The 27,122-nt window shown below is 37.2% G+C and overlaps 1 protein-coding gene across 1 annotated transcript; it reads right to left on the bottom strand.

The window, feature by feature from the left end:
* Positions 1-1,894: 1,894 nt before the first annotated feature.
* Positions 1,895-27,122, bottom strand: RHBDD1 (rhomboid domain containing 1). The gene is made up of 7 exons (XM_079314772.1): positions 26,998-27,122; positions 21,783-22,301; positions 20,212-20,344; positions 16,813-16,901; positions 15,142-15,192; positions 10,905-11,027; positions 1,895-4,077 (listed from the first exon to the last, which is right to left on the bottom strand). Exons 2-7 carry the CDS (start codon positions 22,213-22,215, stop codon positions 3,962-3,964), a joined length of 945 nt encoding a protein of 314 aa, XP_079170898.1. The 5' UTR covers positions 22,216-22,301; positions 26,998-27,122; the 3' UTR covers positions 1,895-3,961.

Below are 27,122 nucleotides of genomic sequence, written 5' to 3' on the forward strand. Positions count from 1 at the left end.
TGCCCAACAGCCCTGAAGGGGTACTTGTTTAACCTGCTCCAAACAACAGAAGCAAATTCTGGAATATCTCTAGCTTATTAGGAAAGTTCACTATCTACATGTTTAGAAATCTTTTGCTTGTACTCCCTTTGCTGCAAATTGGGCCAATTTCTGATGGTAAATAGAAAGCTGGGCTTACTGCTGTTCTTGTGCAGAAGAATGCTGTCTACATATCCTTGATCTGATCTTTCACTGATCCAATTTATTCGTCCATCCCATCTAATCATATAAACAAAAATGCCCAAACCATATCAGATTTGTGTGAAAAACTGTCTGTCTTTCTCCAGTTTTCCAGCTCCTGAAAGAATAAATGGGTATCAGAATTATTTTGAGACTTTTTAGAAAGCTTGACACTCCTTCAGAAATAATTCCTATGACTGAAAACTCAGAAGTGTTAATATTTTCTTGCCTTCGGAAATCTGGTAACAAGTAAGAAATAAACTTTTTTTTTATATATAGGGAACAATGAGAAGCTTATAATAAACCCATGCAACAATTCTGTCCTTCATGTCTGCACACTCCAGAAGCCACAGCACAAAGACCAGGATCTGCTTGCCAGCTGTTGTGTGGAAGCACAATCCACACTCAGTCCTTCAGTGCTGAACCAAAACAGGCACAATCCCCCAGCCATGGAATCAGAGGGGAAAATGGGTGCAGCCCCCATTCCCATCCCCTCCCAAGAGCAGGGAGGGCAGCTGGACCCAATCTCCTTCCTGAGCTGTCCACTCCTGCTGTCACACTGCCATGCTGGGCCATCACCTCTGGAGAGAAGCAGCAGCTTCAAAGGTTCAGCAGCTCTCTGTTGTTACATAACAGCATCTATACACTTGGCACATTGGGGTATCATCATTAAACAGAGCAAGGGATGGCCAGACAAAGTTACTTTAGTCCTGCAGGCAAAAAAAGAAATGGCAAAGCTACTGGCTTGAAATAGCCAGTTCTTTCACTATCTCCTACTACTCCCTATATGCCTGTATAAATACTGTTTTCTTGGTATTTAAGGGGCATTTTTTCCCTTTAGGAGAAGTGTGCTGCCAGGGAAAAAAGCACACTGACACAAAACCACAGAATATGCCTGTGCTTAAAGATAGAAGAAGGAAAATAATTTTAAAACCTAAACACAGTTCTTTCATCACATTTTAATTCTGGGCTGTGAGAAACTCTTATTTATTAACAGTAATATGTTAGGTCGTTCAACCATTAAATTTCAAGAATGTGCCCATTAACAAGTCTGCTGATTAGGATTAATTAGGGAGTGGAATTTCTTACTTGGTACCTGATCACAGAGTTTAGAGGAAGTACCAAAAACTTACAAGAAATCACAGCTCCTTCAACAAAGGAATCAAAGTGCAGATGCTGAAATATTTTATACAAAGCTATGTTTGTTTCAAGAGCCCTTACTTGAGGCAGTCAGGCAGTGACCAGGCCAGAGCATAAGCAAGGTCCAACACCCACCTGGATAACTGCCCTTCAATTTTTGTCCCTGAAGAGACCAAGTGCAACAGAGCACACTGGGGATTCATCTGCCCCATCTTTCCTCAGAAACCTAAATTGATGGGGGCTTTAATGGCAAAAATCCTGCTGAGGACTCACAGAATAGTTTGGCTTGGAAGGGACCTTTAAAAGCCATCCAGTCCAATCCACCTGCAATGAGGAGGTGTTAATAAACCTTCCAAATGCTGTACCTAGCAGAACTTTTCAATAATCTAACTTCAAAACTTCCCCTAAATTAAAAAGAAACAAAGTTAGTCCCAATACAATACCCCCTTGGTATCACAAGTCTTCATTTCAACATGGCATTAGCTGTCATTTAAAATACTCACCTTATTAATTACTACAATTAAAACCAAACAGCTTTAAATGTTAAAAAAATATTTATTTCAATTCTGTATACAAAAAAGTAAAAACAACTGAACTTTGATTAGTACTGACAATTTTTGTGAATATTTAATAGCATGTATGTCTAAGCTCACTTTACAAAACCAAGTGCTTATAGAATTGTAATCAGGTTTTTGATTTTCCTTAAGTATCTTTTTTTTATCTGACCAGCAGCACATCCTGTGCTTTTAAATAAATAAAATATTAGAGCTCAACACACACAGTATGTTATACTGCAACTTTTGACAGACCATTAAAGGATTTCTGAGGAACCAATGCTACATCCTTCTCATTTACATCTAATTATTACCTCCTGAGAAAAATATGCAGGTTTTTGAGACTTACTTTCAGTGAACATAAAGCTGGCCTTCTGTAAAAGTGTCTGCTGTTTTAATCTATGGCTACTGCATATATACAAAAACCAAGAATACACCAGAAATCTGCATTCTGTCTGTACCTGGAGTCCTGCTGCAGTTGTGCATGTGGTGTCCCAAAACCCCAAGCACAAAGTCTGCATCCTGACATTGTGCTTTTCCCAGCAAACAAGAGTTCCCCCTACATAAATTAGCTACAACAGAAAGGGTAGGTACTATTCATTTAAAGAATACAGTAGAAAATTCCCTTTCAGGATATTTTTCCGTGTGAAATACACAGCACTGTTTTTTATTTTCAAAAAATAGCCTCATAAAAAAGTAGACTTCATAAAGTCCAGGTTGGTGAATCCCTTAAACTGCTTATCCTAATCCTCTACTCCATCAGTGCTGATGAAGAGGTTCCAACAGGTCTGTGTCAAAAGCCAATAATCAAATTATTCTTCTGCAATCACAACTTTCTGCAATAGTTTTAGAGGAACATCCCTGAGGATAAAATGCCTGGACAAGGAGTGATTTTTCAGGGTGAATCTGGAAGCAAACCCCTCAAGGTTCATCAGTTAACAAAAACAGGCAGCAGTGCCCAAGCAGGACAGCCTTGTGTGGAGGGTGTGCCACAGGGACAACTGAGCTCTCAGGTCTGCTGCCAACTCTTCTAGTTGGGTAAGGAAGTTCTCAAAAATGAAGAATTCAAGGTAGCCTGTGTTTAGCCATTATCTCCACAAGTCTGCAAACTCTCAGGTCTCATATTAGTCTTTAAACAAGATAAATATTGAGAAATAGTGGAACTTTTAAAGCTGCATGAACAGCATATACAAAATAAAATTTCCAAGCCTTCTTAGAAAGGGAAATAGATGCTTGAAAAAAAGTGTATCACTGAAGAGATATATGCTTTGTATGACAGCCGCATGCTGTTACACAAAACTTCTAACAAATTATTTCAGCTCTGTAAAGGGCAGCAGTTTTTGACTTAAAACATAAATATTAAGAAAATCTTTAGGAAAACACAAGTAGTTACAACTCACATCCAAGCTCTAGGTAATATGATGTGAGGAAGGCTGCAACACTGAAGTTTGTATTAAATAATTCCTTGGTAAGGACAGCAGGGGAAGGATAGCTGCAACTATTTACCTGCTCAAAAGCTTAAGCCTAGACTCACATGACCCAGCCATTGCCATCAAAGCAATCTTTTCAAGTGTCATTTCACATGGCAATCCATGTGAAAATGAGCTAGTCATTACAGATAACTGAGAAAGATTTGTAAGGAAAAATTGCATAGTTTTAAAGTTCCGTAGAACATGTCATGTTTCAGCTGCAATGGATGAAGAAAACCTGTTGTCTGAGAACATCAGCAGTCAAAAAGCCAAGGAATTCTTAAAGCTATACAAAATAATTTAAGGAAAAAAAGACAGTTTGGTAAAACCATCAGTCTTCTTCCATTTAAGGTGCATTAAGATGGAGACAGCCAAAGATCACATTTTGATTCTTATCTCACATTTCTTATTCAAGTTCCCACTCTGAGTCTGAACTCACAAAATCCTATGCAGTTTTGCAACAAGTAGTAAAAACAATGGAAGAAAGATTATAAGTTATTCTGTAAATTACAGTTTACAAATAAATCTGTAAATATTTTGGTAAGTCTGAATAGCACTTTACATCAACACCTGCCAACCTCACAGTCTGTCAAACCTACGAAGCCTTTGCCTTCTCATGTTCTCTTCTGAGCTCTCAGGTGGGAACCAAAACCCATAAGGTCGCCTCTCATTACTGTGTGTTCCTCCACCAAAACCTACAAAACACAAAGAGAAACAACTGTTATTTGGGTCTGTAATAAGAGAAAAATGCACATATATCCTGTAAGCCAAAGCATCTCAACACAAAGGAGACAGAGAATGGAATGTTTTCAATTCTGGTGGTTTCAGGGCAATTGCATCTTCCAGAAACTGCTCTTTAAGACAGTCAAATAAAAAGAAAAACCAAAACCAGAATCCCCTCACCCCAAACAATACAGCTACCACCACCCAAAAAAACACCCCAACCCAATAATAAAACCAACCAAACAACAAACCACAACCAAAAGAACATCTAGCAAGCATTAACCTGTTAAGAATAACAAGTATTCACAAGTATTCACATTTTTCACAATCCCCTTTACCCAGTAAACTCCAGAATGTTAAACTATTTCAGTGTCCTCAGCAGTTGCTTCTTACAAAAGCAGCTTTTGTGTTTGCTTTCATACTGAGTCCAACATGTGCAGACCCACAGCAGATGCACACACAGCTCCCAGCCCCAGCTGGCAGCAGTTTCAGGGAAGGACACGTGGCAGCCCAACCACACCAACTGAAGGCAAAATCATGAGAGCAGCAAGAGCACACCCAGCCCCACAGGCACCCAGGAGGAGTTTTTTGCAGCAGCTCTCCAGAATTCACATCGAGTCACCCAGCAAAGAAACACCAGGCTTGGTTACACACAGCTGAGGGGCTCTGGCAATCAAAGTAACAGTCTGCCTTCTGAGCAGAATTACAGTGTTAAGGATGAGAAAATTAGCTTTAAAAGTAATAAAACCTTTGTAACATTCAGCATTTCTTAAGCTGCCCCACATAGGGTCAAAACTGCATTATAATGCTGTAGTTTAATAATTGATTTTTAAATTATTATAATTAAACTACTTGCATTTTTAAAAAATTCTTTTTAGTAGTGAAATTGTCAACTAAATATCAAAGTTTCTTATAAAAACATTTATTTTTCCAGACAGCATCCCAGGTTAATTTTTATTAAAGAAACAGATACCACTTAGTTAAAACAAGTCCTTGCACAGTCCCCATAAAATGTGCTCTGCACTTCAAATATACACATGCTTTAGTAATTAGTAGTAATAGAATGAGGTGTTATAAAAAAGATGAAAAATGCTCTTCTATATGTTGACCCAAAAATAAAAAGTTAGACAATATATTTTGAAAATCTCTAGGCTGAAGAAAATATCTTATTTTACATCAAACAATATGGAGAACAGCAAAGGCTGGATGCTTTAAATACATGTATCTGTATCTGCATGTAGATATTTAAATTATCCTGTCACCTAAAATAGTCCCCTGACACCTTTTTTCTTTTAATTAAAGCAGAAATATTAATGAAATAACACCTTTATCTTATCAAAATATTTATAAGCCACAGTATTCAGAAATGGTAATTAGGCCACTGCTACTACTGAAACATCACCTGACACCTGTGCAAGAAACCAACACATCAGCAAAAACAAATTAAAGACTAATGGAATCTAAGACTGAATTTAGAAAATTGCAACAACACTGGATGACAGACAAAAGCAAAGGATATAGTACAACAAACTTAGAGCAAAACATTAACCTAAGCCTAAGAATCCTAAGGAAAGGCAGTGCAGGCATTTTTCCTCCTTTCATATTTCAGAAGGACTAGGAGCTTCCAGAAAGAGCTGAGACACAAAACACAGCAAACTTTTCCCTGTTTTGTGTTTCACTAAGCCTGACAGAAACTACAACTGAATAAAACATATAAAATGGCAAAACTGCTTTTTTTCTTTCCTGTCCTTCCCTCTGCAAAATGCAGACATGCTGTACAGTCAGAGCTTTAGCTTTCAGTACTTATCACTGCCCCATTTTTTTCCTACTCAGCCCCAAGTAGACCACATTCATTAGCCTTTGCTATTGTTTCTAACACAGCCCTTTGAGTTTCTGTCAATGTATGAAAAGAATTTTGTCATGCTATGAAGCAAACTATTCTTCCATCTACAGACTTAAAGTGGTGAAGAAGAGAAATGTAACTACAGTTTCTGTGCTATGCTTTGGAACAGCTGACAAATGAAAAATCAAATTAGCAGGAAAGTAGCTGAGGGTAATGAATTTAGAAGGAAAGTTAACATACAATTAATCCAGATGCAGCTGGATTGTTACAAGAGCAAGCCAGAACAAATCTTGAACAGTCTCCATCTCTCTCTCTTGTTTTTAAAAGGAGATGGTGAAATTGAGAAATGCACAAAACCATTCCCTCCCAAAAGTCTGATAATTTGTTTTGGTTAGGAGAGGAGATGGCTAAAGACTTACTCTTTAATCCCTCCATACTTGAGGATTTTTGTATTTATTTTCATAATCTTCAAAATCTCATCTTTCCTGAATCAGTATCACCAAAATAAACTCTTTTTAAAGTAACAAATCATTAAGAGCACACTGGTAACATTTTTAGAAACCATCAATCATCTTCTCCTAAGCCAAAATCTTGCTGCACACTCAGATCATCCATTTGCTACAAATAATCAGTGCTACAATGCAGAAGTAAGAGGATAGAGACCACTGCTGGACTTGATGCTCTTCTGCAAAGAATTAAGGGGATTAGTTTTACAGCTACTTCCAGCTACCATTTAGCTGGATATTGAAAACACTACAGGAGAGTTGGCATAAAATAATCTCACTGCATTTCCCAACCATTTAATAATTCTGCAGATGTTAATTCACCTAAAACAAGGCAAAATTCTTTATTAACTGAAAATAGTTGATACATTAAATTATGTCTTTCTTTCCCATGTATTGAAAGGAATTTACTAACCAACTCAAAAGAGCCTACATAAACATGCTACTTAAGCAGTTCCTAGGCTAACACAGACAGCTATTCCTCTCCTGAGTAGAAAGCTGTGAATAATTTCAGCTAGAAGAAGAATTTCAGGTAGGTTGTATATTTATCATAATGTAGTATAAGTATTTTGTTGACCTGGAAATAGCAAGATATGCTTTTCCTTAGAAAATGACTAATTTATTCTGTCAGACATAAAAAAAAGCATTTAGAACATAATTTTCTAAATGGTTCCAATGAAAGAAATGTAAACTATATACACATAATCTATAGAATTAACCCAATGAAATACCACAGTTAAAATAGTAAATTATGGGTAAATCTGAAATTAGGAATATTTACTGACCTTAGTTTACCAGTAAAAACATTCCCAGACTAAGTCTGTTAACATTTGCAAGAATCTTACAATATAAAAACCACTTTGCTTTCCCGTTACTGCATTTCTGCTTGCGTAACAAACACCCACAGCAACAAAGGAACTCTGAACAATATCCTTTTCCCAGTCCAAGCCTGAGACACCCAGATGGATGGATGGAGATAGCAATGCACCCTGGAACCACTGGCCAGCAGCTCCCACTTCCTCCCAGTGTAAGGGATGCCTTTGTGCAGCCCACACACAGCTCCTGCTAATGATGCCCAGAGCCGGGAAGCAAAAGTTCTGTTCTCCAGCAAGGTGACCCTGCCAAACCCACTGTGAAAAGAACAATTTTTGTTCCTTTATGAAGTTCAAGTTACTGAGTGAAAAAAAAAAAATTCCAGAGACCACTGAAGTCAGAGAAAAGACTCCCAATTGTATCACTGGGTCTTGGATCAAAACACCAAGAGGTCTCTACCTCCATATGTAAACCATGCTTTTAAAATAGGTGTGATGTGCATATGTATGCAAACCACCTCTAGCTACATACAAGATTTAACTATTTCTAGCATTTCCCTCCTATTTTAATTGTTTTCAGCAATTGAAATAATCACAAGAAGGAAACCATCCAAAAGAATTGGCAGTACCTGCAAGTGTCTTTGCCTATTTATGAACTCCCAGAAAAAAAATACTCAGTGTTCTTCTGTATACATTTCAGCATGAAAATCTGAATAAACTCTTATCCCAAAATCCATTGTGGCAATAGCAAGAACCTATGTCCCAACTATGTCACTGTCAACTTGTTGCCTAAAGAGCAAAGGAAGCCAATCCTTTAGGCAGTATTTCCAAAAATTCCTGCTTTGGAGTACTCGTCTTTACCCCACAGTATTACAGAGGTGCTAACTGGTCTTGGTACTGGTGTAAAAGAGAAATCTATGGTAAAAGGCTCAGTGATTCATTTAACTATTTTGGTGAACTTTGATCACCATTGTAAAGAGAATCGGGAGTTTTTTGGTTCTAATTCTCAGCAAACCTCTTATCCTGCATCAACTACTGTATTTATGAAGAGACAGATGGAAAAGAATTCACTAAATATTTCTAAAGTAATTCTGACTATGCTTCTTGTTGCCAGTGGTCTGCTTCTTACACTGCTACCAAAACTTTCCGTGTGGAAATGATAAAAATTCACTGATTCATTTTCCCAGAAATTTGCTTAAGAAAGTGCTGGTGATCAGATCCTAGAGCACAGCTTCAGTTTTAGAAAGGTATTTAGAACATGAGATCCATTTGGATCCAAGATTAGGATTTCCAAGACGTGTGGTGGGTACCCTAGTATGAATTTAAAAAAAAAAACAAACAACAAAAAAACCAACCCAAAAGGAAATACATCACAAAAGTTGCATCTAATTTTCAAAGCCTAAACCCCTAGCATATGATTTAATGAAATGAAATTTCAATTTTAATCTGAAACAATGCACTGCATATTTGAGCATGTAATCTGCTTTTAAGTAGTTCTACAGAAAACCAGCATATTCAAGTGCAATGACTGGCATTTCTATAATTGCAGAAAGAACAGATAACGCTGGAAGTAAAATATACAGCATTTCTCCAGTTTCCTCACATAAATTCCATTCGTGCATTACCATCTTCCGTGGGCTGGCAAATTTCAAAGACTCCAATAAAAAGTCCTGTCTCAGTAGCAAGAAACAGACATGGGAACCCTTCCAGGGAACAGGTAAGCCAGATGCCCAGGTATTCCCTAACTGCTCCAAACGACTCTAACTAGCCCACACTGGGTCATCTAAAAGCTTCTGAATGGAGAGGTATTTATTGGTTTAATTTCAATCAAAAGCAAAGAAATGCTTAGACAGTTCATTATAAAATCTAAGAGGAATGACTACACCTCATACATGTAGGTATTTCTCTTCAATCACAAACTATAAAGATTATCACCTCCATGTTTAAAAAGCTTTGTCTTTTGTGGAGAAACATCAGCTTGCAAAATATTCTTCAAACAAGCCTAGCAATTTCTTTTCTTGCACTAGACTCTAATTATTACAATTATAATTGTTATAGAAATTTTCAAGATATTGCATAAAACCAGATCTGCAGTTCAAGAATGCCTGAATGTGGAATAAACAAATGCTGTATCTTTAGGGTGGGTTTAGATAACCCATGTATGTGTTTAGAGAACACTGCCTACTAAGCTTAAATTCAATGCATGTCTTAATACACATTAGTTTTCAGTAGTGGACAACAGCTGCTACCAGGAAATTCTGTATTATTTATTAGCTTAGCAGGATACTAATCACATCAATTCACAGGAATGGATCAATGTTCTATATCCATAATGGTACATTCTGTGGCCTAGAAGCCATAATAAATGCACTTGTCCAAACAAGGATGAAAAAAATATTATTAATCAATTGAAATTATTGGAGTACTCTGTTGTCCAAGTTATAAAGCAGCTGTGATGGTTTAAATGTTATAGTTGGGGAAAAAAAATTAATAAGAGAGCCCTAAATTGATTGTGGTACCTGCTGTTACAACCTATTTCACGTTATTTTATGTAATTTTTTGTCATGTTAAGTACCTGTTTCATCATCCATGTAATTGCAAGAATCTCTGAATGTTCATGCTTTAGGGAAAATGTATTGTGTTCAAAGGATAGTGCTCATTCAAGCTAATTATTTTTCAAACTAACTGACAGGGAAGAATATCCTAATTGCCCATTAGCACAGTAAATTTAATCTCATCCTTTGTGTCCCTAAAACAGGTGTGATCAGTGACATGCTCTATATTATGTTCTTCAGAAATAAGACACCTGCCTATAGGCAAATTGAACCTTTACACAGCTTGTTTAAGGAAGTATTTTAAGAGCTCAAATCTGTCTTGCTTGTCCAAACTACAGTGTAGGAGAAAGAGATGCCAAATAAAGCAAGATCCCTATATATTCGATCACACCAAATTACACTGGAAACAATACAGTTTCAAAAATGATGATACCTTTTCCTGCTTCACTTGCCTGTGAGGCTTAAAAACTGTAACCAGCACTGAAGCCAGGCACTACCAGAGTGTTACAAAATGCTGCTTTTGGCAGGGAAGTTTAAAGTGAAACCTGGTTTCTCACAGAAATCTCCAAAAAAACATATTCCCTCTTACAGCACAGAACTTATCTTAGTTCAAAAACACAAGCAGACAAAAAATACATCTTACCTGGAATGCTAGAGATTATTTAAGGCTAGAAATGAAAGTTGCAGATGTTTCACAGTGATACATGTAAGCTTTTAAAGTACATACTGCCTATTTATTTATATTATAATCTTATCACTGTTATTCATAATCTGTTTTCTTGATAGTTTCAAAAAATTCCACAAAAATGGTTCATTCTTTCAAGTAACATCTCAAAATGCTTAATATTAAAAGTGTTGAAGGATTTCTTTCTCAAACTCAATGTTTAAAATTATGGAAAATATAATCTTAAAAAGACAGTAAAACAGACAGTATCCCAGACAATAAAACTCATTTTATATGCATTTCTTCCCAAAATTACAAGATATGTCCAAAAATAAGTAATGAGGTATCCATCTTCTTCTCACTCCTGAGTCCCTTTTAGTAGAATCCAAACTTAAGAGATAAAAATGCAATAAAATTCCTACCTCTTTCATTAAGGCTGTTTAGCACTGCCCTTTCAAGCTGTTCTTCTTCCGTGAGCCCACCTGTATAATCAAAGTAGTTCCTTGGAGTTCTGTATTGATAATCTGGATAATAGCCATAGTACTCTGTAAAATGAATCAAAAAATAAAATAAATTGCTGCTACTCAGCAAGTGTGAAAACAGATATTATCTTCTTGCTGTCTTTCTTCCATAAATTGTTTTAATTTGGGAAAGAAAAAATTATTAGGGTTCAATTACTTATACAATATATGCCATGAATTACAAATTCTGATTTACAAAGCCACAGTATGGTAACAGGAGGGAAAAAAAGCCAACAGAAAAAAGATGGTCCAAACATATCAATTTTTATAACTTAAAAGTAGAACTGCTATTACTAAGAAGTTTCACACAGATATTGAAAGACAGTTTTCATCATCTCATTTTAACATTTAGTTGTCAGTATTCTGACACCTTACTGATATCACTAGAACACAAACCAGGTACTGTTCAGGCTTTTTCTCCCCACCCCTCTTCCCCTTTCCCCCAAGGCCCATAAAACAATGTCATCATACATTCCAGTCATCTTTGGACCTAGAGAAATATTTCCACAGGGAAATACTCCTGCAAATTCCTGCAGTGCTGTACACAGCTCATGTTGTGCTCTGGCACAGCTAAACCTGCCCTGCAGAAAACCAGCCCAGCACAGATCTCATCAGTGTCCCACTCACTGCTGACAACCCTTTCTGGCCTTTGCACAGCTGCCCAAAACAAGCACAGCCCATCATCCACCCCAACACATGGGATTCAAAAGGAAAAAAATTACTTGGCTACAGAATTGAGAAGACTCTCTTCCTGTTAACAACACAATCTGATCTTGCCTGAGCACAGAAAACCTAAGATAATAAAAATATGGCAAAAAGTAACCCTTTTCAACTGAGTCTATGAAGAAAAGTCCCATTTTTCTATTCCATTTCTGCATTTTCAAAATGCAAAGTTTTTGTGATGTGTTCATTTCCAGACAAGTGAACAAGAGATTTTGAAGAACCAATGTACAGAAAGTTTCCCAGTTTGTTCCAACCAAGAGAAAATTATACAAAGGTTTTTCAAAATGAGATAAGTGGAAATATTTTTGTAGGAAACAAGTACTGCAGGCTATTTCTTTTTTCTTCAGATTATTAGCATCAATGTGAACATCATCTTGTGTTCCCTCATTGGTTCTAACAATTCCAGGTGAAACTTGTTAAGTTTCTGTGGTTAATAACAAATACAGATGACAAAATGAGAATAAATAATTTCCTTTTAAAAATAATTTTGCTAAAGAAAAATATCCCACGCTATAGAAGCTCTAGACAAATAAAACCAGCAATATTCTGTCTTGAACGTTATACAGGAAAACCAGGAAAAATTGAACAGAGTAACTGCATATTCTACATAGAATTATATATATTCCTCTGGATTTTCAAATATCCCTACATTGATTTTATATACACTTGTATGTGCACACAGATGTATGTAGATACATACACCTTATATCCACACATTCTGTTTCCAGTTCTTTCTTGTCTTGGAACACAACTGACACTGGAAGACTTTTCCTACACCTGCAGTGAAATCTGACTGAGGGACAGCATTTAGCTGTTAGCATCCAAAAGGTACAGACATATCTTCATATACTACCCTCATTCTCTTCTGCTTTATGTTAATCTGAATGAACACTTTCTCAACTATAAATTTATTTTCTGGAGGCTTCAAAACTAGATGCATGAAGAATGTAAAAATCCTGGTACTAAAAGCATGAAATTATCTGATGAAAGCAAAAGGATGCTGTATTTTCGATTTGTTCTATTGCTGTAGCTTTTCTGTGTTTTATGTTTCACACTGCCAGCAAGTTGTAAGTGCTCAGAAAGCCACAATCTTTTATTTTAAAATGAGACTCGGTTTGGTAACATTGACATGTTCAAGGTGTTCCTATTAATCAAAATAAATGTCCTAATACTTTATTCATGAACTGCACTTAGAGAAACCTAATTCAGATACTAAATACTGAAGGTGTTAAAATTACACTTAAAACCTTTTTTCTTCTAAGGCTGATTCCTTGTGCTGTTTCATAAAATCTGTTCTGACCATACCTTCATCTATTTTTCTATTTAAATTGGCATTTAAAGGCACATAATAATAAATCAGCAATGCCAGAAGTGAAAAACTCATCAATATATGCATCATTAGCCTGTGACACTAGAGCAAGTTTTCTTCATTCACAGATGGTCAAATTTCTTCCATATATCATACACCAAGCAAAAGGTTAAATCTTCCATTAAGACTTCTGCAAATAGGATGAAAGACAATTACAAAGTATATGAACAGGGCATGAATGTAACAAATATATATTTTCTTAACTGCAGTTGTAAGTAATTTTAGACAAATGAACTTAGTACAAAGCAAAAATCAAATGGTTATATCTAAAGGTGAACTTGGAAGACAGGATAATTCAGGTTAACTTTCTCCATTTCCCCTTTGTCCAAAAGAACTCAAAGTAACAGCAATTGGGGACTGCCCAAAATATGCAAAAAAAGCCCAGACTTCCTTGTTGTCAGCATACTAAAGCTTTTTTCTTCCCTCCCCATCATGGCAGATCTACTACATGAAATCTTTTCCATCTTCCCTACTTGAAAAGAGCTGGAAAAGCAAACAGAAAGGGCTGTTCAGAATCCCTCTGCTGCTCCTCCACAAGGGTGGCCTCCTACACCCACCCAAGCTTCCAGCAGCTGGTGTTTGTACAGAAACTGTAATAGATCACAGAACTGAAATATCCAGTACAAATTCTTATCTCCATTATCTATTAAAGAGCTTTTTCCAGCACAAATCTTTCAATTTTCCATCCACCCTGCTGTTCTGGGATACTGGAGGAAGGTTCAGTGTCTGTGAGCAGCTGGGCAAGCACCTGTAGCTGGGTGAGCACCTTTACCTGGGCTGGGATTGCCAGGTAACTTGTGCTTGCTGTACATGCTGTGCTCACCTCTCACTTCACAGCAGTAATTGGTTTATTTCTTTACTGGCCTTTAGATCAAATGATTTTTGACTGGAGAGTAAAGTAGAGTAATGAAAATCCTGGGTAAATATACCTTTAAGTTGGAACAATCCCTGTTGTTGTTGTTGAGGAAAGCAGGCTAAGATCTTTTGTTTAGGAATTACAAAGCAGATGTTTCAAAAATACTTAAGTGCCCAGAATCCTGCTTGTGGGAATTATTTAATATCTAGCAGTTAGCAGGTTCAAACCAAACCAAGAAACGACAGATTCTAAACCAGGAAACAACCGTGAGTCTTTTCTGATGATGTAGGTGTTAAAAGTGTTCATGTCAATTCAAAGAGGTTTTGACAAATTGATGGAAGAAGGATCTACCACAGGCTATTAAGGACAAAATTCTCCCATAAAGCTTTCTGCTGAGAACATCTTTAAGCCACAAGCCAATGCACACTGGCAGATATTTGAGAGAGTTATCACTATGCATTTATCCTGTTCTTCCCACAGATGCCCAGGAAAGAGCATAAATCACTGCAGGAGGTAAGAAATGCCAGGATATGCATCCCTAAGCTCAGATCCAACACCCAGAGCCCATCTCCCAGCCTCTACTGGCCCTCTCAAAGACAAGGCCTCCACCTATTATTTCTGTACACTCCACATGCAATGATTCAGTGTTCTGCAGGGAAAGTGAATCAAATGTGTGCCAGCATTCCAACCATCCATCTATAAACTGAAGATGGCCTAAATTCAGTCTGCTGAGGAGGGACTTTTTGCAAGTAAATTACCTCATTTACAAAGAGTGTTCAAAGGAAGCAGATCCTTGTTAGAAGGGAAAAACCATCCTAGAATGGAACAGATAAATTTGCCAGATAAGGGCATATTTACCAAGGTCCAAACGGCTGCTTTCAGTAGACACAATTTCCCTACTGCTACACCTTGTGCAAAAGGGATGATACTTCCTTGAGGCAGCATTTTAGGAAGTCATGACCTTAATTTGAGGCCTAAGCCTCTTGTACAAAATCCATCCACACACTTGCCTGAAGAGGAAAAGTGAGACATGCCCAGAGAAGCAATAGAAGTTTAATAAGTATACATGTGCAGAATATTTTGTATACTATCCATTTTTCCATTTACATAGCTCTCCTATAGGTTTTCTAATCATTAGCAAAAAACTAAAGCTGGAGTAAGTTTTTGATTAAGTGGACAAGAGTACCTACCTGAATAGTAGTCCCTTGGCCTGTCAGGCTCAGTGAAGAAAGAAATGCCAGCTAAATAAAAGAATAATGCATATACTGTTAGAATAATCCTATTTTTTTTTTAATAGAATACAAAATTCAAATTTCAAGTACCCTTTCTTTAAGAGTTTGTCATAAGATACAGGCAGGAAATCAGTCATGGGTATCTGTGGACTGTTTTGGCAATAGTGAGAGAATATACTGTTGCAAGTTTGTATGTTCCAGATTTTATAGTAGTGTGCCACGTTCAAGCAACATATCCACGTAGGCTAGGAAAAAAGCAAACCAACCTATAATGCTCTCCCCAGAACACATAATGAACAATTTCTCTACTGAGAGTATTCATTAGTAATAATGTTTAATGCACAAAAAACTGAAGACTGAAGAAACAGTGCATTATTCCTGCTTTGCTACACAGGAGAAAAAAAAAAAGCCTGTGTACTGAACACTGCTTCCCACAGCTGTCAGTCACACAGAACATGCACAGCAGCCCTGTCTCCAGGGCAGGCTTCACTAACACAGTGGGGTTGTCTCTGAATCCCAGAAAAATTCACTGGAAGGGACCTCAGAAGGTCCCCAGTCCAGCCCCAAACCAGGGCAGGGTTAGTGAGGAGATCAGGGCAGGTTAGCCAGTCAGGGCTGCATCTTGGCACGTCCAAGGCTGCACCCTGCAGCTGCCCTGGCAGCTGGGCTGATGCCTGCCTGTTCTATAGTCATCAGGCACAGAATCATGCAAGGTTAACCTTTAACCAACGGGACACCTGACATCTGTTCCCTCCAGCAAGGCAGGAAAGCTGATGCTGATGCTCTGGTGTCCTTTTTCCCTTCCACCTGCTGAACATACATGACCTACAGACTATCCACAAACTGTGATCCAAGCCCCCGTGAGAGCACACACATTTGAACTAATAATTCTCCATGTTACAAACACTGTATCCATATTCAATTTGATGGAACAGTTATGAATAAAGTACTCAACCTATCTAGTAGTCAGACATAAAAAGTCAAATATTCTGTCAACCAATCCCAGCACAGTTGTTGTGTCAGGGCTTAGACTTCAATAAAACACTGATGTTTATGGGAGTATACATTTAAAAGTTTGCAGGGCTGTATTTAAAACAATTTTTAAGACTACAGATGTCTAAAGTTATAATCTTTTCTAAAAAATAATTATTACTGCAATATGAAAAGCTGTAATAACACAGTGTTGGAAAGCTCAAGAAATACAGTAAAAATTTCTGAAGCAGCCCACCAACTTTTGCAAACCATAGAGATTTCCATCAGAATTGACACAACAGTAGAAATCAAGATGGAAACATTTTGTTCTGACATATGTTTATGGCTTCACCAAACTTCATTTGAAGTGATATTTTCATGGAAAGATTATACTCTAAATAAGTACTTCAAAAGATGAGAAAAAAGTATTCCTCTATGTAAAAATATCTGAAAGTCACATTTATTCTTAATTACTCTTATCCATATTTAAGAAAAAAAATTGAATTTTTTCTTCTGCATCCACTTTAATAAAATGAGCATATCTTTAATTGTCTAAAAACTTGCTGGAATAGGCTGAATTTCTATATGCAAGACTTCTTGAACTTTAAAAATAAGTGTTCCTTATGCAAATTTTGTAAATTCAACAGAATTCTATACCTGCACAGGCTCGCATGATCTTTTTCAGAGGTCCCATAGTGTACATCAATCCAACAAGAATCCCTGACAGATGCCCAGCAAAAGAAGTCCTAGAAAATTGAAAAAAAAATCTTGTGAGTAATAGAGATTTTTTTGGTAGGGATACAAGAGTGAGAGTGTAGAATTTGCTGTAAAGAGAAAGTCTCTGAGACTTCCCCGAGAAAGTCCCCGAGTGAGACCAAGCACAGAGATGTTATCTGCCTGTAAGGATATAATGCCAAGTTTTCTTTCCTTACAACTACTTAAAATTGGGAGTTACACAGTTACAGGAATGTATTTAACAAATATCCTGAAAAAACTAATTGGAGAGATCATTTTAGTTACTACAGAATATGCTTTCCCTAAAAGCATTTAAAGACTTCCAAAGGAGTAAATTGGTTTTAAGCTTTAGAAAAGTAACTTACATTGTAATGTCTGGGTAGATCTTACCAAAACCATGTAGAGTTCTGAGTGAAAGCACAAACACAGTCCTTTGTACTGTGCTATCCATGCAATCCTACTATTATTCTGAAAGAAATATGAATGCAGATCCACTGCAATCTTTGTAATACACTGCCTTCAAAACTGAAAGAACAATTGAAATGCTGAAATCCAAATTCTTTTCTATGCATACTAACAATTTCTTTAAAAAATATTATTACCATATGTATACAGAATGAAAAGACTGGAGTCTTTTGAGAAATCACTCCAGAAGCATATGTTTATAGTAAATAAAGAGATTTGCTCCAGTTACGGACATGACTATGGGGTACTCCATAAATTCAAAAATAAATTTTCAATATCCAAATTAAGGGTTAAACTCTTTTGTGTTTAAACAAATTAAGAGAAAATCTTCTGAATTCAAGCAAGTGTAAACACTAGTTGCTAATTTTTCACCTACATTATGAAGTTAGAGAAGCCAATACACTAAACATTAACATTTTCTCACATGCAATTAGAAATAACTCATTTATACTGGTTTTCAAAAAATTTAAATAATATGAGCTAAAATTAGAGCTTTTTTCCCCCTTTATAAAGTAGAAATTAAATGTTTTATGCACCAAGTGCAATGTCTGCAGCAATTTTTACATTCAGGTCAGTGATCTGCAGGAGTCATACAGATGATGGCACAACTTCCAGGCACCAGAGGCAAAGGGAGACAGGAAAATGCACGTGTCACTAGAGGGAGGTAAAGATCAAATCTAAATTCACTCTTTTGCCACCTACTTAACCACAAAATCGCACCCTGCCATGGAGAGCTGCAGTTCTCTCTCACCAGTAACCAAACAACTTTCTAAAGAGTAACACATAAATGCTGTTGTATACATTTAGAGATAAAATATAGTTATCAAAAAAAAAGTATCTATAAGGAACAAGTTTTCCAAATAGATTTTCTGGAACAGATTTTCCAAATTTATGAAATATGCATGGCTGACTTGGAAAATTAAAAATACTTTAAAATCACCTACTCTACATTGAAATCACCAATATGATATTGGTTCACTTAAGACTTAAGATATCTGCCCAATTCTGGAAGAGGCACAGATTAAACAAAGTAATTTTTCATATGTCTGTTCTCCCATTAAACAAATAATCCCAAGGACCTCTAAGCAAAGCCTACATCTCAATATCCTTTATCAAAGATGAATATTAGAAGGGTACTGAATGCACTTTAAAATTTTTCCAAAACAAAAAAAGTAAGATGTCAGCAATCTCCTAAATCCTCTCCCAGCACACAAACCAAGGTTTTCATAAGGCTCAATAGTACTTTTGGATCTTTCAATGGTTATGGAGTCTCAGGTGAACCTGCTACATCAGTCCAATAAGGCAGGTCCAAATTTACGAAATTACTTTCTGACTGGACAGAATTCTGCCTCAAATACTGACCTCTCAATCTATTCAAAACTAAATTATGCAACTTAGTCTACAAAAGGAACCAATTAAACATAGACTTCAAATATTATAACCTGCCCTGAACACATATAAGCATAAAAGAGCAATGTTGTGAGATCTACAATTGCTCTGGTTCATTGCAGGAAGTTGGCAGTTACTAATTAAATATGTTGTGTTCTAGGACATGAATTTCTGCAGATCACTTCTTGTTTTCTGTAGCCCCCATTATCATTTAAGTGCTGTGAAATTGCCCTCTGTAGAGGTTTAGATGAGTCTAAATTTCCATGAAATGATGAAATATTTTTTGATTTTCTTTCTGGACTTCCCATCCACTCTCTAACCAAAGACATTCCTACAGTAATGCAACTGAAAAAGAAGAGCATACAATGTCTGAAATCATGTTTTCCTCTAGTATAAATAGTATATGGTTTTACTTAATACATAATGCTCTTCCACTATTCTTTAATTAAAAACAGTATTGTTAAACATATCACCAAATAAAACCTATATTCAGCTAAAACAACAGTTTACATTTTTCAGAAAAAAAAAAATTATACACTGAAAGCTTTAGGTTTATCCATGTAGCAATGCCATGCAGCTCACAAATAAAATTGCATTTGGGAAGAGCATTCTTCTGTCTTTAATCCTCACTGCAGTCAGTTGAGCAGCCAGGCATAAAGCAGTAAAACCAGTGCTTAACCTAAGCAATATCTGAATTCTCCTTCTGCACTTGGAAATGTTCTATCAGCTATATCATATTATCTAACAAGGAATATCTCAGTACTGCTGAGCTCTTTTTTTTAGTCTTCCTGAAAAGTGGGAAATTGTACATAAACTGTGATTTAACAGTTCATAGGTTTTGTGTCTGTACTTTGCATATATTCAGCAATGTGATTCACAGTTACAAAATATTGCATAGGAAAATTACTCATCTGCAAACAGGACTACAAAAATCAAGTGCCAAAGAAAAGCAAGGCCTTGCTCTCCCAGACACAGGGGCAGATGAACTGTGCTGGCACAGAGCACACAGGGAAAATGAGGGAGATGACCAGAGCACTGCAGGACAGTGACACTGACAGTGACAAAACTGGCAGAATACTGGATTATAGCTTGATCATAAGCAGGATTGACTAAACCAGAGTGGGCTAGGACAGAAATGGCAAGCAAACAATGGATGCTGCCCAGCTAATGAAGCCCTTGGCACTATGGTGGAATAGTTTAGTTACCTCATTGAAAAGGCACAGCCCTTTCCTTGCCCATCAACTCTTGTTATCTTCCTCAAATTCTCAATTACGCCTTCTGGGAACAGTATTTCAGGTTTTTAATTTGAGATGCCCTCAAAAAAGAGGCCTTTAAGGAAAAAGCAGACTGTAGTCCCAACACTGCACTGGGATACCAGCTAACACTACTCACACTTCATGACACATTTCAAACTCTCCAGACAGCCCAAATCTCTTCTCCTTTCTTGGAAATATTCAAGGCACTTACCCTGGGGAGATTAAATGAATAGCCACCAGCTCCACCCAACAAGCATATCTACTGGATATTGGCAACCCAAAGACAATGCTCACTCTTCCTGGATTATAATGGTTGTTCAGAACTTTCAAAGCAAACAAGACTCCTGCAAACAAGAAGAAATCACATGAAGAGAAAAATACTTGTGCACAAATATAAAGAAACACAAACTATCTGAAGTACCATGCAGTTTCAAAGCACCACAAAGCATACTGCTGCATGCAGAATAGTTCTGTTTTTTCAGTGATAATTTTCAATGACTAAAAAAAAAAAAAGATACAAAAATTATGTATTTGTATAACAGCCAAATCTAAGCTGCTTTTTAATATGCCTGCTCACTGTAGCTATTCAGGTATTCAACACAATACAAACATAATATAATATGGGAGTTCTAGTTGAAATAATTGACAGCATTAGTGAACTCAAAAAATGTTCTGTGACTTGAGAAAACAAGACAAATAGTAAGTCCAGATTCTGAATTAATGGAAAATCATCTTACACGTACTCCAGAACCACTTGTTTCTGAAAAAAAAGAAGTAGATAAATCACCTTTCATCACAGTAAATAATATTAATTTCTAATTGACTACAACTGTTTTATCATGCAACTGCCAGCCAATATGATGGAATTAATTCAGAGAACTTATTGGAAGCGTTTATGAAAAAGTTCCTCTCAAGAGAAAGCTCACAGTGGTCTGAAAACAGCCCTGACAAATTAACAAAGTTAACAAAGTAAAAGTTCTGACATGGTCACACTGAGGCTGGCACAGGCAGCCAGACCATTCAGGGAAAGGGGTTGCACTCAGGGCCTCTACAGCCCCATATTAGAACTGGGCAGCCTTGTTACCAAAGGAGGGTGACCCGAAAATATCTGGACTTCCAGAGAAGCAACTGCCAGAATCTTCCAGCTCCTGCCCACTGGAATATCCCAAGAAAACCTCACAGGTGTTGAAGCAACTTTGTTAAAGGCTGAAAAAGCATGCTTGCCTTCTAAGGGTAGGTCCCAATGACAGCAAGGAAATCCCCTACTTATCTAGAAATGCAGGGCTACTTTTCCACTTGACTGAAGATTTTTTTAAAGAGGAATTTATTGACTTGAAAATGATCTGCTAAAGGAGAAAAGACCATTACTGGAAGATTACCAAAATCAGGTGCTTGGATGTTGCTAGCATCCATTTGCTAGAAGCAAATCTAGGGGAGTCTCTCCAAAGACAGGCATGAGTAATTTTAAACTGATAGGCTTTTCTAGAAGCCACCTAAGGAGCATTATTGAAATGCTTATATGACATCATAAAATTAAGAGTTCAGACTTCAGTTTGATATTTTCATGTTCTCAGGTAAAGTTCCTGTCAGTCAGAACAAGAACTGAATTATGTTCTTGCCCAGAGTACATGCTTTAAATTAAAAAATAGGATAAGCATATTGATGGGACAATCATACATATACACAGATGTACACCTATCCACTTTTTGTAATTAACAGTTATTGTTATATAGCAACTATACATATTAATTTTACATATGTAAATTGGACTCTGTGTCTTACCTGAAAAACCTACACCACAGTTCATTCCATAGGAAGGATCATCCAGAATTATCACAAGCAGGAACTCCAGCACTATGTAAACTACTCCAATAAGTACTGAAAATACTGCAATTATGTAGGCAAACCATATGCTCTTCAGCTTTTTTTCCAGCATTATGCCCTTCCAAAGCATGGAAATCATGTTATAATACAAATGCCAATCATCTGCATGGTGGAAAGGAGCAAGCAGCAAACGCTGCCAGTTCTGTCTATGGACAGCTTCATCTACACTGAGACACACTTCACTCAGGGGCCTCAAAGGACTCAGAAAGAGAAAAATATTCAGTACAAGTACCCCAAGGGTAACAGAAGGAATGTTCTGGAATCCAACTTGATAAATTTGATAAAGCAGCAAAAGCAGTCCAGCACTGACTCCTCTTTGCCTTCGTTCCATTGTTACTTCTTATTCAAAGAAGTATGAAGATTATTCCAAAGTCCAGTCTTTTGTTCAATTGCAAAACCATCCAAGATTTTGAAATTCTGAAAGAAAAAAGATAACTTGTTATATACATATTATGGTGTTTTGAAGCTTATCACTAGTTTTTTCGAGTTTCTAAACACAAAAAAAAAAATCATCACAGTAATCAACTGAGACTTTTCATATATCAGAACAAAAATTCAAGTAAGAAAAAAAAATCAGAATTTGTAAACTGATACAAAACACAAATAAAAGAGATTTATACAGGTAATCCAGACAAGCATTGAGAGAAAAAGCAGTCTGCAACCTCTGTTTCATATTGCTGGACAGGCTGTATTTAACCTATTAAAATACTTGGGTATTCTAGACACATTTTCATTAATTCTGATCCAGTCAGAAAAATTAAGATTTCAGGAGGGAAAACAGTTCAAAATTCTTCTCTAGAATCTCAGTTTCCAGGATTTCTATCTTTGCCACATATTTAATCTTTTTTTAATTGCCATTTTCCCAACTTTTACAAATATTCAAAACAAGCCAAGCTTGAAAACTAAAAGTTACAATTTTTAAAAAAGGAGCAGAGACACAGGTAAGTACTCCTAGATGCAATTTGAAAATTGTTACTGCTTTCCTAGGGATGAAAATAAAGAATTTAGTTTAGAAGTAAGCAATGGGGAAAAGAAAACAAAGACCACCAGGTGGGGGCCAGGCTACCTCTTCTGCTTATCCTGAAGTGAGGGAAGCACATAGGTCCATGCTAGCTCACACACAGAATTAATTAATTCCACTTCTTATAATTAAGTATTTTTTTAGTCTCTGTATTTCTCTTTAAATCATATTTATGCTTATTATAGCAATTTAAGAGAAGGAAAAACCAAATTGCTTGTGTTTTTTTATCCTGAAAACAACTGCATTAAACCAGAATGCATGTAAAATGTATTTGCTACATTACAATGAAAGTCACTACATTTTTCCCACGTTATTATCTTGGAGATGCTAAATAATGCCTGAGCCTTGTCCAAAACAGAGTGAAAACAACAAGAAATGTGCTTTTTCTTGAACATATAACTTCCTACATTGGTGCCTTCCAAAACCAGTTTCTAATGATCACAATTCAACTGCAGAGACCACAGTTGTAGTCCTCACAAAACTCAAATGAAACAACCTATTAAACTGCAAATTGGTCATTGCAGGTAATTACATTGTCTGTCTTTGACTTTAAAGTCAACATTACCCCCTAAAAAATAGTTAATCCAAAGTTTAATCAATGTCATTCTCTTTCCTCACACTAGTTCTGATATCAGGTCTGACCAGTGTTCCCCAATGTTCTTATAATCTGCCCAGACCTCTGGCTTTTCTTGTACCACATACACAGGTCACATCTTTTTCATCACAAAACAGCCAACACAAAAACTGTTAGAATTTAAAAGTGAACAGCCTTTAAATGCAAGTTATGTGGAAACATCAAAATCTTGCCACAACATGTTATTCAAACCGTCAAGTAGTCTTGTGTTTTAAAGTTTCCATCTCTGCTTCTGATATCCTTAAACTCCCAATTTAAGTACTTTCAACACCCATACACCTAAGGAAAGAAACCCTTATCCAGCACACAGCCAATAATGATGGAACAGAACTGGGAATGCTTTCCAGCATGACCACAGCAGTGCTAGCTATCACAAACCATTCCCCATACTGGGAGCAACCAGGAATGTCAGCCAAAACACATTATGTGTTTGAGTCAAGGGAAAAAGATACAAGAAAGAGAACAGTAGCTATTTGAGAGCCTTCTGGAATGCAACTCCCTTAAAACATATAGAGCTTTCAACTGTTTGAACATTCCTCCTCAGCCTCTACTCTGTTTATTAACAGTCTAATGAGGCTTCAAACAATGAAGTGCTTTCTTCCTTTTTCTTTTTTGAAAACAAGCCACCTACTTCAAAATGTACAAATTTCCAGAACAGACTTGAAATGGACATTTGTCTTGTATCCAAGCTGCCACGTGTCTGCATTTTTGTCACCTACTCAAGATAAATGTCTGAACTAAATATTCTTGGAATTTGTTTGTTTGTTTTGTACTAAGTAAAAAGCACTTAAACTTATTTTTACTGTGAAAAACCTCCTCACTCACTTGGCAACCATAAAATAATACAACTTCACATTACTAAAAAAATCGTCTAATAAAGTAAATATTTTAGTAAATATCAGTTAAAATGAAATGTTCTACTGTCTTTTCCTATAGCTGCCATTTGAGTTTAGAGGAAAAGAATCTCCCTGTACCCTTGCTTCCCCTAAAACAGACAAAACTACCCTGACATTTTGATTTATGCTTATGCAAAACCAAGTACACTCTGGAAAAAAAATTATGCATTCAGCCTACATGTCCAGATTAGAGCTAACCAATGTCAAAACCACTTGAAACATAAAGGGTGAGTATCAGATGCTAAGGACAAAGCATTCCACAATGCAGATAAGCCTCAACAGGCCCACAGCACTTTGTGGAGATACAGACCCAGGATACAAAGGTAAAGCAGAAAAAGTGTTTTTAGGGCAAAAGAGGGGGGCAAAAAAAGCAGGAGCCAACTGTAAACACTTTTACTGTGGCCCTCAAACTTTCAAAAGGGGTGAGGAAAAGGCCTAACAGAAAAAACAACCAATGCAAGGAAAAATAAACTAAAAATTTGAAACATAATGAATCATCCCGTTTATATTTAATAAGCATGCAAGGAGGTCAGCCACAAGCTGTCAGCTACAATAAGCTTTGAAATGTCCAGTCAATTACATAGTTAATAGCAAAGACAAAATTCTGACTTAATTACAAAACTACTTCATAAAGAACAACTTCTGAATTCATCAGATGTGCCTTTAAATGGCTTTCCTTCACAAAAGAAGGAACTGAAAAGACAGCATTTCAGAGTTTGGTGAGAAAAATAACACATCTGTAATAAAAATGCTTTAAAACAATTTAAGTCAGTAATTCTTTCTGGGAATTCAAAGTTAACATTCAACTTTAACTTTCAAATAAGTATCAACATTCAATGACTTCATAAATGGCTTTTTATTATGCAACATTTTAGATTTCATTCAAAGTTTTCTCTGAGAATAAAGAAGTTCCGCCTCTTATTTCTGCTTCAGATGAAAATTGAAATTTTTTTATAGATTTTTAATCCTCTTAGGTACCACCTAAAGAAAGTTTTTAAACTAAAAATTTCAACTTAAAACTGAAAATTGTGTTCTGAAGTGTGCAACAATTACTGCTCACAATAAAATATACACAGGTTAAACAATGCATGCCAAGAACCATTTTAGCCACCTTATCCCAAAACACATGAGACAGCTTTCACAGGAAAGAACCCAAGGGGCTAGGTCAAATCTCTCTCATAATAGACAGTAATTAGTAACTGCCTCTCAAAACACTAGGATACAGCTACACTAATTGGAGAAGTGAAATAGTCATAAATATTTAATATCACCGTACTTGTAAAGGTAAAAGGATGTCACAGCTTGAAATAAAAATACATCAAAACAAAGTGAACTTCATACTAGGCAACAGCTGAGTTTTAATTTCACATATGTTTAACTCAGGGTCAGGGATTTGGGTTTTGCTGTGTTTTTTTCCCCACTTGATTGCAATTGTAACACGAGTATGTTAAAACTGGGTAATCGTACTAGAAGAGCATCCCCTTATATCTGAATTTTTTTTTATATATTATCAAAAAATGAAACCATCAAAGATTGCCTGACTCTACTTCAGAAGTGTGAAGCACAACAGCTCTTAGAATTTTAGCATTCCTTGGTTGCTTTGAAGAAAAATTTGTCTGCAGTGTGTAAGAGAAAGGAAGAATAGGAAACTGTTTTAAGAAATAAACTTTAAATAATACTGGTGGAATATACAAACAATTCAGAAACATACACTTTCTAGTATTAGTGTCATACTACTGTTGTCAACACCTCCAATCAATGTCAGTAAAAAATCAGTTCCAGGAAGAACACCGCTGTGCTATTTCAGGAAACCAAACCAGGTATTCTTATTTACATTTTATAGACACCTGAATTACTTAAACTCGGTGTTTTAACAAGTGTAAGACTTACCAACTACAGACAAGATATACTTGCCATTACTTCCTCGATACAGCTGCAAGCTATTTGTTGTTTTGGGGGTAGTTTTTTTTTTTGTTTCATAGTATTAACAAAGAAGGGGATATAACTCTGGCTAGCTACTGAATTTTTAGAGAAGCTGTTTGTAGAACTTATAAAAGCACCCTGCCGAAGATGGGGCAGGAGGAAGCACTCAGCCCAGACTCCCAGCGGAGGCTGCGAGCAGCTCCGCACACGGGCGGGTGTGGCCGAGATAAACCCCGCGGGCTGCGGAGCGCGTCCCACAGACACGGCGGCGGGTGTGTGCACAGAGATAACGCCTGCACAACCGTGAAACACCGAGCATTCCTCTTCTCCCGCCGCTTCACCTCCCTGCTTGCCGCCACCACTCCTTGCAGCGGCGGGGGGAAGCTTCCTACAGAGCGCTGCTCGAGGGCAGCTCACTCGGCCCAGACCCCGCTTGTTGGGGCTTGCACCGGGCACCCCCCCGCTCAGCAGGGCCGCGCCCCTCACGGCCGGGGGGCCGCTCTCCGCCGGGAGGCGGCGGCAAAGGCAAGAGAGGAGGAGGGCAGGGAGCAGGATAGGAGAGCGCGGCAGGAGGAGCCGCGCAGGGACGGGCAGGAGGTGGCGGCGGCGGCTGCAACGTCCCCCCGCCCCTGCACTCACGTTCTCCGGCGGCGGCAGCACCCGGAACCTCGCACCGCCCCATGTGACCCGCGGCCGCCAATCCGCGGCGAGGGGCGCGGCCCCCGCCCCGCCCGGGGATCGCACCGCGCCTGCGCCGGGGCCGC

This window comes from Erithacus rubecula, assembly GCF_903797595.1.
Source record: "Erithacus rubecula genome assembly, chromosome: 11".
NCBI classification, from domain to species: domain Eukaryota; kingdom Metazoa; phylum Chordata; class Aves; order Passeriformes; family Muscicapidae; genus Erithacus; species Erithacus rubecula.